Source organism: Malurus melanocephalus, unplaced genomic scaffold (assembly GCF_030028575.1).
Source record: "Malurus melanocephalus ecotype Western Australia unplaced genomic scaffold, MMel_1.1 scaffold_638, whole genome shotgun sequence".
Lineage (NCBI taxonomy): Eukaryota > Metazoa > Chordata > Aves > Passeriformes > Maluridae > Malurus > Malurus melanocephalus.
In genome coordinates, this window is record NW_026623870.1 from 283,161 (window position 1) to 295,361 (window position 12,201).

The window sequence follows — 12,201 nt, forward strand, 5'->3', positions numbered from 1 at the left end:
CCCGCCGGTTCCCGGAATGAACTCCACCGGTGCCTGGCTCCCATCTCACAAGTTCCAGGGCTGAGCCCCACTGGAGCCCGGCTGCAACCCTGCATCCCGCCGGTTCCCGGGCTGAGCCCCTCCCGTGCCTGGCTCCCATCCCATATCCCGTAGGTTCCCGGGATGAACCCCGCCGGAGCCCGGCTGAAATCCCGCATCCCGCAGGTTCTCGGGGTGAGCCCCACCCGAGCCCAACCAGGAATTCTCCCGTGGGTTTCAGACGGAGCTTTGCTGTCGGGGGTCTCAGCACACCCCAACACGCTCGTGGGGCTGTGAAACGTGGGCAGACTGAGCGGAGCTGGGAACAGCAGACCCTCCGCTAGTGCTGTTTAAGGAGAGATTAAATGGAAATCATTCCTATTTATTGTAATATTTATCAAGGTTTAGTAAATAATTGATGCTGATCCCTCCTTGATTTCCTTGGGGGCCAGCGTGCGGTTCTGCTGAATTAAAGTTTAACGACGCGTGACAAGCCCGGAGAGGCGGAACGGGCGGACGTGAGCTCGGCCGTGGGCTCGACCGATGCCCAGCTTGGACAGATCAGATGGGAAGGACCTGACCACGGGTTCCTGGGGAACCCCTGCAAATCCATGTCTTCTGCCCTCACCAGTTCCCCCAATTTTCAGCAAAAAGAGCAGATCCTGCTGTCTCAAAACATGACATTTATTGACCTTTTGATCTGTAGCTCGTGCTGGGTGTGATGTGCGTCCGAGGGGACACAAAAGGCACTGAGGGAAGCAGCAGAGCCAGCGAGGGCATTTTGGGCAGGACTTGCCACAGTGCTTGTGTGGGCCAAGGGAGAGAAGCTGCCTTGACCCAGTAGGGGCAAACTGGGCAAACTGGGCTAGCAGAACAGTTGATGACAGCCTGGAGCCCTGCTTCTCTCTCATTACTTTGGGTGCATGAAGACAGCTCTAGCCACGGTGCCGAGCMCGGAATTCCTTTGTTTTCTTGGTACAAAAGAAAGCGATGCTCGGGACTGTGCGTGGGTGAGGCACAGTGAGCTGGGGGGGCTGTCACTGTGCTGGGTGACACTCACACCAGTGCCCTCACACCCAGCATGGGGGCAGCAGAGCTGCAGGACCCAAGAGGAGCTGCTGGGCACAGAGGATCAGGATCTGTGTGTTGTTGTGATGTCCTTGCTGGTGGCACTGTCGCCTGCAGAGCTCCAGGGCTGCCCTTGCCTTACCTGTGTCTGCTCAGGCACCCAGGGACATTACTTTTTTGGGTTTAGTCATTTTTCACAGGGGTCGACTCTTGAGGGTTCGGGGACTCGGCAGGCTGGAAAAGCTGCTGGGCCAAGGGGATGTGAACCGGCTGGGATGGGCAAGCTCACGGCTCTTCTCCTCTGTGGGAAGAACAGACACCCTCAGGCATGGCCACGGGCAGCCAGCACCCACCTGCCACCAAGCGTGTCCACACCGCTGGGACACCCGAGGTGTGCCCATGGTCACGAGAAGGAGATTTCCCATGGATGTGTCCCCATCCCCTTACACCCATCGAGGTCCTGGCTGAAGAGTCTGCTGGTGGCATCACTGGTGAGGTCACTTCAGGTGCCAACCATCCCTGGCACATGCCAGGACACTTCTTCCCCCCTCCACCCTTCCCAGCACCCCTCAGATGGCAGTCAGGGCTGCCACACACCTAGTCTGGGACTTGTTGTCCTTCTCCTCYGACTTGAGGTGGCAGTGGCAGGTGGAGGCCTTGCTGTAGCTGACGGAGCGCTTGGTGGATTTCTTCCACTTCTTCGCCTTCCGGGCAACTCGTTTGAAGATGAGGTAGAAGATCTCACAGACGGTGAGGACGATGCAGATGGAGGAGGCTCCCACCATGAAATAGGTGAAGACCCTTTTCTCGGTYGGCCGAGCGATGTAGCAGTCCACGGTGTTGGGACAGGGATCCACGTTGGAGCACTTGACCAGCCGTGGCAAATCGAAGCTGTCCCACATCTTGTGGAGGAGGTAGAGGAACAGGATCTCTATGATCAGCTTGAAGAAGAGGCTGAGCAGGTAGGTCCACCACAGCCCGCCGTGCTTCTTGCCTGTGTTGCTGTAGAGCCTGGGGCAATTCTCCCCGTTCTTCTCCCGGTTCTTCTTCTCACGATCCTCCCTGTAGGCCACGTGCATGATGACCAGGAGGGACGGACAAGTGACAAAGATGAGCTGCAGGGCCCACAGGCGGATGTGGGAGACGGGGAAGAAGTGATCATAGCACACGTTGGTGCAGCCCGGCTGCCGCGTGTTGCAGTCAAAATCCTTCTGCTCGTCGCCCCAGACRCGCTCGGCCGCCACCACGTAGACCAGCACGCGGAAGACAAASACCACGGAGAGCCAGATGCGGCCGAAGGCTGTGGAGTATTTGTTGACCCCACTGAGCAGCGCCTGCAGCGTTTTCCAATCCATGGCAGCCGGGGGAGACCAGAGTCACCCGACCTGGAGAGGCAGGAGGAGCGGTGGGTGAGGAGCACTGGGACACAGCAGTGAGGTCACACATCTCTCTCTGCATTGAATCTCACTGACCTTTGAACCCTCTCCCCCACCACGTTACACTCATCTAGGGTGGGGGACCCTCACCCTTGCAGACAATAAATCTTGTCCCCACATGCTCCTGGTGACAAGAGAGGTGGAGGTGACTCAGCCTCTCTGCACTTCCTTCTGATGAGCTTTTGCTGAAAGGGCTGARCCACCCAGCCAAGCCCCCGCCACCAACTCCCAGCCTGACTGTGCGTCTTGGTGCAAACTGGCAGCACAATGCRCCGGAGCAGGCCAGGATCAACAGCCAAAGCGGAAATGGCTGCTCCTGCAGTGCTGCGGTGCTGGGACATGCCAGGGAGTGGTTTTCTGCCTCACGGGTGATGCCTCAGGCAGCCCGAGCGCAGGGAGAGCGGGGCTGCAGAAAGCGAGAGTCTGTGTGTGTCACGGTCTGTGTGTGTCACGGTCCGTGTGTGTCAGTCCATGGGTGTCACGGACCGTGTGTGTCAGTCCAGGGTGTCACGGACCGTGTGTGACAGTCCATGGGTGTCACGGACCGTGTGTGTCAGTCCATGGGTGTCACGGTCTGTGTGTGACAGTCCATGGGTGTCACGGTCCGTGTGTGTCAGTCCATGGGTGTCACGGCCCGTGTGTGACAGTCCATGGGTGTCACGGCCCGTGTGTGTCAGTCCATGGGTGTCACGGTCCGTGTGTGTCAGTCCATGGGTGTCACGGTCTGTGTGTGACAGTCCATGGGTGTCACAGGCACGTCACCCTGGCCAGGCTCCGCTCCCACTCCCGGCTACAACACCGGAGGCCCCGACGGCCAAACCGGCTCCGCAGCTCAGCCCGGGGCTGCCCCGTGTGAGGAGGGTGACGCGCTCAGCCCCAGACAGAGATTTACCGCACCTGGATTTACAAACCCGGATGGTTTTTACAACCCTCTGGGCTGTGAAAATGTCTGCCCTGACAAAGGGGTTCACAGAACGCTGGGTGATTTTCACTTTTAAGGGATTGCTGCTGCTCTRTTGCCCACCCAGCGCCTTCYGAGACGTACCTGGAGGAGGCTCAGGCTCCTTCCCCGCTCACCGGGGGCTGTGGGGTGGGAAGTGTCCAGCACAGGGCATGGCCAGGGTGTGATGGCACACTGGTGATCAGGGTCCTCTCATCCTGTGCTGTGCCGTGTCCCAGGGCTGTGGGGACGGAGAAAATCTTGAGTCCTCCTCATCCTCTCAGCATGGAGCTGTCTGGGAACCCATCCTTGGCCAGGGCCACCTCAGAGTGAGCCCCAAACTCGTGGCTGTGCTCCCACCCTTCTGTTCCAGGGACACAGCGGGAATTGTGGGGTCCTGGGCAGTGTGTGCCGGGTGCCAGGGCTGTGCCTCTGCCCATGCCCACACACCTTCGCTCTCTGCCCCGTCTGAAAGCAGATCCTCCTGCCTGGCAAAGTCAGGCTGGGGAGCAATCACTGCACYAATCCTGGAATTTAAATTTGGGTCAGGGGAGCTGCTGCTTTCTCCCCAAAAGCTGGTGGTGATGGCTGAAATCTGGAGTCTCTGCAWCCCCCCACGGGCAGTGCCCCCTCGCCAGCCTGCCAATCCACCCGTGCCCCCATCCCTGGTGCCAGGGAGACCACCCAGCACCCTCCTGCCCGTAACCCACCTGCCCAGCACCCATGTGCCCGCTTCAGCCCAGCGCTGACTCCACTCATGGGCCCGCAGTGGGGCAGGAAGGGGACGTGATCTCCGTGCCAGTCCCTGTGCCAGTCCCTGTGCCTGTCCCTGTGCCAGTACCTGTGCCAGGGGTGTGTGAGCCCCACCGGCCCCCCCGGTGCTGGCTGGCAGCCACAGCAAGCAGGGGCAGCGCTCAGGAGTGCTCACGGTGCCGGCAGTGCCGGTTTGTCTCCCGCAGAGCCCGGCACCCTCGCCAGCCCCCGGGATGCCAACCCGCTGTGTCACCGCCGCCTCCTGCCCCGTGTGGGCGCGGGGCGTTGGACCTGAAAGCGCCCCGCTCCCTTCTGGGGTGCAAACTCAGCACAGACACTTTTTTGGGGGTCTCTGGATCCCTGGGGAGGGTGGTGGGATAGAGGAGCAAGGACTGGGGTGTCCATTGCTGTTCCTCAAAGTGCCACACTGTGCCATCCCCCTATGTCACGGGGACCCTGGCATGGCCTGTGGGGTCCCGATGTGGCACTGTGTGATCCCCAACAGTCACAGCAGCCCCGGGTCCCACCCGCACCCCTTTACACCTTGACACTGCACCCCGTTACCCCACGGGGCTGTCCCCCCTCCATCAGCAGCTCCCGTGGTGCCCCGGMAGGTACCTGTCCAGGTGGGAAAGGGCCGGAGGAAGGTGTCCGGATCCGGGTTCCTCTGGGAGCAGGGAAGCTCCTTCKCAGCCGCAGCCCTCCTGCACACCCAGGGCTTTTCTGAGTGTGTGAGGGGAGGGGAAGGGTGGTTGGTTCGGTTCCCAGTAAGTGGGTGAGTCTGGCAAACAGCTCCCGGAGAGGTTCTTGTCAGCGCACATGCACACACACGCTCGGCTCGAACAACAGAGGCAGGGCAAATCCCGCGGGGAGATCAGCCGAGGCGGATTCCCCCGCAGGCGACACCGGCAGCTCCTTTCAGGTGATGTCCCATCCCCTGCAGGGACGGGCTGGGCGCTGCACACTCAGCAGCAAGACCAGGGACCTCCCCTCTTCCCCCAGCTTTGGGGCCACCGGCAACCATTGCCAATAGCCCCGAATTACGCAATCGTAACCCACTTTTTRAATTATTTTGCCTTAGTAATAGTTTTGCAATAGCTCATCGCTATCTCCAACCTACAGGAACTCGCAGGCACCGCCCTGGCGGGGCCGGTGTGGCCACATGGGACCTTTCCCAAAGAGCAGGGTGGCAGCAAGGTCCCCACGCACAGGGACCCTCTGCTCTGCTGCTGCCTCTTGCTGCACCCCATAGGACTTGGGGGTGACCCTAAGGGGGTCCCCAAAGCACTGGTGGCTCCCAGAAGGCTGAGCCAACCCCATGCCACCGGATGCCCCATGGATCAGCCCCGATCGGTTCCTTTGCCGACGTAGCCGGGAAGGAATGCACTTCCCCTCACCTGCGGCTCACCCGGTCTCTTGAGCGCCCCGAGGCTTCCCTGGAATCCTCCGGCACGCCCTGGGGCCGATCAGCCGCGCTTGGAGGCTCGCAGGGCACCTCGCCAGGGCCGCCCCTCCCGTGGGGACACGGCTCAAGAGCCCCGGGGTGCTCGGAGCCCGGGGAGGTTTGCTCCCTGCCCTCCTGGCAGGTTGAGGAGCCGCTTGCCCGGAGGCTTTTTGTCTCCAGGCGGTCAAATAAAACCGGAGAGCGTTTGCCAGGCTGGGAACACACAGGAATGGGAGCCCAGGAGACCCAAAACAAACCCTGGTGGGAGCGTGGGGGTGCAGGAGGAGGGGGCAGACACGGGCACCCCCATCCCGGATCGGAGCCAAGCAGGGGCTCCGGAGCCTTCCTCACCCCGGGAGCTGCCCGGATCAGGAATTTGAGCTATGTTTTGCGGAGAGCCGGTGTGGCAGGAGCTCGGCAGGAATCTGGGGGCTGTGGCCTTTGCGATGAAAAGCCCTGGAGAGAGGGAAGCTGTCGAGAAGCAGCGGCAGCTCCGATTCCTTGCAGAGGCAGCAGCTCCCCCGCCCCACGGCCGAACCCTGCAAGGGCCAGGTGAAGAGCGGGGCCGGATCACCCCTGGGCAGCCTCTTTCCTGCACTTTTGGAATTTCAGGAGCGGCCGTTTGGCCACGGTGAGAAAGTTCAGGCGCTTTTGGCACGGACACATCTCCCTCAGGCAGATCTGGGTGGGGAGCGGAAACACCCCGTGCTTTGCCGTGTTTTGCAGTGCTGAGCTGGGTGTTTGGGATAAATCCCATCAAAGGGCACATCCCTGCTCCTCCTCTGCCATCCCTGTGCCAACAGGTCCRGTGTGGGCACAGGGTCAAGGTGCCAGCATGGGTCAGCAGCTTTCAGCACCTGGCATCTTTGGGGCTAAGCCCTGGGCATGTCACCCTGATGCCACCCTGCTCTGACACCGTGGGGTGACAGGTGAAAGGCCTCAGTGTCAAATGTGGACACTGAAACACCCAGAGACTTAGGGACGCCCAACCTTGCATTGTCCATCAAGGAAAAACCCAAATAGCAGAGTGGGCGGATGCCAAACCAGCAGGAAAACCTCCAAATCTCTTTAAAAGGGTCTTAAAAAGGGCATGACGGGATCCTGGCTGCCAACAGCTGTCCCCTTCCAGGGCCACATCCCCAGGGAYGAGACTCCCCCGCAAGGGCTGGGGCACAGGAGTCATGGGATCCTGGGAGCCGGCAGCTGGGGCTGGACATAAATCAGAGAGATTCTCCTCAATTCCCAGCAAATGGGCGGATTTTGGCCAGGGAAGAAAGAAACCCAAGCTGGGAAGGCCAAGCAACCCTGACCTGTGCACTCAATCCCCTCCACATCCCTGCCYGGGCTGGAGTTATGGTGGGTTTCTTTAAAATCCCCCTCCYCTCAAAATTTRGGAKGTCTTCTGGGACCTCACAAGCAAAYAGAGGGGATTTCCTGTGTGATGACACAAAATCTGGGAAATATCCAGCTTTTATTGTGACACAGCCCCTGGTTTGCTGGTGCTGCTCCTGCCCMTGCATCCCAGGAGGTGTCCCAGTATCCAGACCCCCATTTTCACAGCACCAACGGGGTCAGCTTGGTGGGAAACAATCAGAAATTAATGCTCCCGTTTTCCTGGCTGGCTGCTGCTTATCCCAAGCCTGGATGGTGCAAGACACCCAGAGCTCTGYAATGCTTGCTCTGAGCATGGCAAAACAGCACAACAACATCCAGCAACTGGATCTTCAGGTCTCTCGCAATGGGCAGCAGCTCCAGCTGTGCCTTGGTGGGTGGAAGTGGGACGGGGTGGCTTTTCTGGGGCTCATCTCTGCCCCGATTAGTGTCAGCAGAGGGGAACACCTCGGGGTTTCACTCAGCAGCCTGCAGCAGGAGCGGCCAGCCTTGCTGGAAAACAAACAGCCCAGCCCATGCTCTTTAAATCGGGGCAATGGCTCACRCACAAAGAACAGCTTGTGTCCTCTGACCTTATGGGCTTCATAAAGAAAACTTTCAGGTGGATAATCCAGCACCAGGGGCGGATAGAAGGAAGGCAGCGCCAGCACAGCTTCCACAAAGAAGTACTGGAAAAAAACCCATCTGTATTTCATCATCTGCCTCTCTGACCCCAGAGATCCCTGAACTCACTGGTGTCAGCATAAGGAGCTGCTGTGTGCTCAGAGAGCTCTGTGTCGGTGGTTGGGATCCCCTCAGGGCTTCCCCACCATCCTCACCCTCAGCAGTGGCTGCTTCAGTCCCTGCCCTCCCACCCAGCAGTGCTGCAGCCCTGCCTGCTCCTGGCTTCTCTTCAGCCCTGCCTGTCCCTGGCTGCAGCCTCCCCCTCCAGCACATCCAGCTGCTCCTTTCCCCAGGATGGAAAAGAGCTCAGTTTTGCCCATGGAGGGTCTCACTGCAGTGATCTSTCACCRAGAATGGTYGTGGTCCCAAAGGACACAGAGGTGKTGTTCCCTCRCTCCCTGTGCCACTTCCTTTGGGACAGAGCCAGGGAGCGCCAGCACCGCCGCTGCTCATGGAAAAAATAATTATCACACCCTCTAAGCAAAGCAAAACCAGTAACAGATCGAGCTGCATGTTCAGTGTTAATGTTACTTGTGAGTGCATTTGCCATGAAATTATTGTTAATTATTCATGCCAGCTAATGCTCAGCTGCCTCGGATGGCCTCGGAAATGGCAGCGCCRCCCGTGTCACGGCTGAACGCGACATATTACAACAATAAACGAGATGAGATTCTGCTGTTTGATGTTACTGTTTAATCAATGGTTGGGGTGTTTTTCCTCTTCTGTGTTTTGCTCGGGTGTTTTCCTCTGGCCCAGCAGGATGATCCAGCAGCCCACGGCGGGCGCTGCCTGCCCGGCCGGATCCCCACGCCTGCGCTTCGCCGCGGTGGCTGCGACACCAGGGACCTGCTCTTGTCCCCACTCAGCTAATGAGTGTTATTAATGACAATTGCATCAGTCTGAGGTGGCCCTGACACCCACTGTGTGGCTGATGTAGGGTGAGAGATGGGGTGAGAGGTTTCCTGAGGGATCAGGSTGTCTGTCATGGCTGGTACAGGTTCAAAGTCTGGTCACCACTGTCAGTTCACAGCTGCCACGAAGCTGCTGGTCCCTGTCACTCCCAGCAGTGTTCTACAGCACCTGGTTTGCCCCAAATTCAGCAGGATGACGTGAAATGCCTTTCCTGGGGCAGGAGAGGCAGAGACCCCTCAGGCACAGCCCAGCTCCAGCACACTGCCACCCTCATCGCTCCTCCACTGGGGCACGGAGGAGGAAGARCAGGATGAAGCTGCAGGGCAGGTGAGCAGCTCCTGCCTTCTCCGGGGCAGCTCTAGGGAAGAGCCTCATCCTCGGACAGCGTGCTGGGGCAGGAGGCCGTGGCTGGGATGTTGGCTGTGGCGGGTTTGTAGTCTGTCCCTTTGAAAACCTGCCCGCCAGTGCCCGCGGGGTCGGCGCAGGAGAGCGGGCAGTCGTGGCTGTGCCGCCGGCTGTCCCCTCTGCCATCCTGCAGGCGCTCACAGCAYCTCTTCCCGATCAGGTAGGCAGCCTCGACGAGGCTCAGCACCACGCAGACGCAGGCGGTGACCACCATGAAAACGGTGAAGATGTTCTTCTCGGTGGGCCGGGAGATGAAGCAGTCCACCACGTTGGGGCAGGGCGGCAGCTCGCACTTCACCACCCGAGGCAGTGTGTAGTTCTCATAGAAGCGGTAGAAAATGTAGAGGAAGACCAYGTCCACGCCGGCCTTGAAGATGAGGCTGAGCAGATATGTCCACCACAGCCCTCCCCGCTTCTTGCCGGGGTTGGGGTAGATACAGCGATAATTGTCCCCGCCGGCCTCACGGCGCCTCTGCTCCTTGGCCTCCCKGTAGGCCACRTGCATGATGACCAGGAGGGACGGACATGTCACCAGGATGAGCTGCAGGGCCCACAGGCGGATGTGGGAGACGGGGAAGAAGTGGTCGAAGCAGACGTTGGTGCAGCCCGGCTGCCGCGTGTTGCAATCGAAGTCCTTGTGGTCGTCGCTCCAGACGCGCTCGGCCGCCACCACRTAGACCAGGAGGCGGAAGATGAAGACGAGGGASAGCCAGATGCGGCCGAAGGCTGTGGAGTATTTGTTGACGCCGCTGAGGAGCCCCTCGAACACCCCCCAGTTCATGGCTCCTCGATGCCGTTAGCCAGCCTGGGAAGAGAGAAGACACTGTGACACCGAGGTCCCCAAAGCACCGAGCCGTGCTCCTGGGGCCATCTCTGGGGACACCACCGACCCGTATCCCAGCCCAGACCTGCTCCGGGTCTCCTCCACGCACCGTCCCCACACTCTGGGAACACAGGGACCCGGCAAAACCTGTGGCTTTTACCACATCCACAGCATCCTCCAGCCACCGCCACCTCCGGCCCCGGCTCAGCCCCCATCCCGCCCCAGCTCCCGCCTCCTGCCGGGGTGTTTGTTATTAATTTTCCTTACGTTGCCATGCCCGGCCCGGGCAGACAGCAAATAGCAGCGGCCGGGGCGTGACTCACCCTGGGCCGTGCTGCCGCGTCCTCTCCCATCGCTGGAATCTGCCATCCCCTCCGTGCTCCCTGCGGGCAGCGCAGGAGCAGCGCTGTGCCCTCCGTGTGCCCCTCCGTGTGCCCCTCCGTGTGCCCCTCCGTGTCCCCAAGCAGCGGGGACCCCACGGCAGGACAGAGGTTGGGCTGGGGGGCTGCACAGCCCCTGCCATGCCGAGGAGCTGCCGTGGGGGTGGGCAGCCAAAATAACCAATTTTCACCGGCCCCAAGCCCCTGCGTGGCMGATTTGACACCGGCTTGCGTGGTGCCGGATAAACACACCCCACGCACCGTGGAGCTGTAGCAGAGCAGCGCTCCCAGGGCTGCGTTTGGCACTGGCTCTCCTTAAATATTTTACCTGTCAGTGAAATAATAAGATTCCCCCTCGCCGAGGAGCTCTCGGGGGTGAACGCGTGCCCTGTTCTGCACAGCCCGACCCCTGCTCACAGGACTGCAGTGACCACGGACGCTCCCGGTTCTCTCCCTCCCGTGGGAGCCGGTGAATCCCTGGAGGAACATGCAAACCCCAAATTCCTTCTTCCCTGTGCACGCGTCCTGCAGCAGCCAGCCCGTGCCCATAGCCCTGGTGTCAGGCTRGGAGGTTAGGGCTGAGCTCCCACCCTTCCCCAGCGCCCTCCCCACCTCCCCAGGGCCGGGGGTCGCGGCASAGGGGGGTCCCCAAGCCGCTCACCTGCGGGTGTCCCTCTGCTCGGCCGATGCCGCTCAGCGCCTGCCCAGGGCGGGCGCGCATCGCCCGGTGCGAGAGACAGCCCGTGAGTCATCCCCGCGCTCCTGGGAGCGAGGAGGAGATTCCCGGGGGAAGGGATGAGGCTCCAGGCACATCCCCACGTGTCCCATGCAACGCCAGATCCCCCGAGGCCAAGGGCGGCCCCGCAGCGCTGCCGTGCAGGGAAGGGCTGAGCCGGCTGCTCCGGCGTGGGGAAGGGTGGGATCTCGGGCTGTCTGCCCTCGGATGCTGCAGGGATGTCCAGCACAACCGGGGGTCCATCCACGCCTTCCCTGCAGCCATCTCCCCCTGCTCCGATGTGGCCAAAGCCCTGAGAACCCCCGCCCACGGCACCGGGAGCCGCTCAGCCCAACGCCGCCCTTTATTAATATTTTTTTATTCAAATTTTGCACCACGACTATAATTTAGCAGAGCCTTTATCCCTCCCCACCCTCTGATGAGTGGGTGGCAGTTGATTATTCCTYTGGGAATTAATTAAATGCTTACCTCTGTTCCCCTCACCTGCAAGCTGGCACAAGTCTCTTTCCTATCTCTCCTCTTTGATACCAGAATCTGGAGCCCTCCCAAAATAAGCCCTGAGCTCAGAGAACACCGTCTTTTGAGACYTGACCCCATCTGACCTCTCTGGGGTGCAGGGATGGGTGGCAGAGGGGAGTGGGTCCAAGGAGTGGGGTGCAGGACTTCGGGTACGGCTGGAGTCATCCGAGGAACAAACACACGTTTCATTTGCAATTCTGCTGGGGTTTTAAAAAAAATGTAGAGAAACAAATCTAAACAGCTGTAAAGTAAATTACCAGTGTTTGCGGATGGCTCCAGGGAAGAGTTCTGCAGTTTGAAATCAAACAAGCCCATTTTTATTTTTTTTTTTTAACATGCCTGTGTAGCGGCTGTGCCGGGAAGGGGGTCCCAGGGGCTGTGTCCCCCCATGGGCAGGCAGGGAATGCCCAGAGCAGCACCCATCCAGCAGCACCCAGAAGTGGATGGGGGGATGTTCTGCCTCAGGTACCCCTAAATTTGTGGGTGTCAGAAGTGGTTCTTCGTGTCTTTCTGGGTTAAAATCCCCTCTTTTGGGGTGCTGCCAGGTGTGATGAGCAATCTCTGCTCCGGGTAGAGCCCTCTCCACTCCTCCACAGGTGAGTCCCCAGCGCTGGGGACACAAAGGTGTATTAATGGCAGCACTTTATCTTCCAGGAACAAGCCCCATTAGTACATTTTCACTACAACATGAAATATTAATAACACTTTGCAT

General features: G+C 59.9%; 2 protein-coding genes across 7 annotated transcripts; both read right to left on the minus strand.

The window, feature by feature from the left end:
• Positions 1 to 681: 681 nt before the first annotated feature.
• LOC130583885 (gap junction beta-3 protein-like) lies at positions 682 to 5,205 on the minus strand. 4 transcript variants are annotated; one of them, XM_057383521.1, is made up of 4 exons: positions 4,834 to 5,201; positions 3,568 to 3,703; positions 1,684 to 2,471; positions 682 to 1,387 (listed from the first exon to the last, which is right to left on the minus strand). In XM_057383521.1, exons 3-4 carry the CDS (start codon positions 2,439 to 2,441, stop codon positions 1,372 to 1,374), a joined length of 774 nt encoding a protein of 257 aa, XP_057239504.1. In that variant the 5' UTR covers positions 2,442 to 2,471; positions 3,568 to 3,703; positions 4,834 to 5,201; the 3' UTR covers positions 682 to 1,371. The 4 variants fall into 4 exon arrangements, with proteins under 4 accessions (XP_057239504.1, XP_057239501.1, XP_057239503.1 ...); XM_057383518.1 differs by lacking the exon at positions 682 to 1,387 and having other exon boundaries at positions 1,395 to 2,471; positions 4,834 to 5,205; XM_057383520.1 differs by lacking the exons at positions 682 to 1,387; positions 4,834 to 5,201 and adding an exon at positions 4,304 to 4,633 and having other exon boundaries at positions 1,395 to 2,471.
• A 2,917-nt stretch (positions 5,206 to 8,122) lies between these two features.
• Positions 8,123 to 11,267, minus strand: LOC130583891 (gap junction beta-5 protein-like). Of its 3 annotated transcripts, XM_057383530.1 has the most exons (3): positions 10,896 to 11,267; positions 10,563 to 10,711; positions 8,123 to 9,836 (listed from the first exon to the last, which is right to left on the minus strand). In XM_057383530.1, exon 3 carries the CDS (start codon positions 9,810 to 9,812, stop codon positions 8,985 to 8,987), a length of 828 nt encoding a protein of 275 aa, XP_057239513.1. In that variant the 5' UTR covers positions 9,813 to 9,836; positions 10,563 to 10,711; positions 10,896 to 11,267; the 3' UTR covers positions 8,123 to 8,984. The 3 variants fall into 3 exon arrangements, with proteins under 3 accessions (XP_057239513.1, XP_057239512.1, XP_057239514.1); XM_057383529.1 differs by lacking the exon at positions 10,563 to 10,711; XM_057383531.1 differs by lacking the exons at positions 10,563 to 10,711; positions 10,896 to 11,267 and adding an exon at positions 9,940 to 10,056.
• Positions 11,268 to 12,201: the final 934 nt, after the last annotated feature.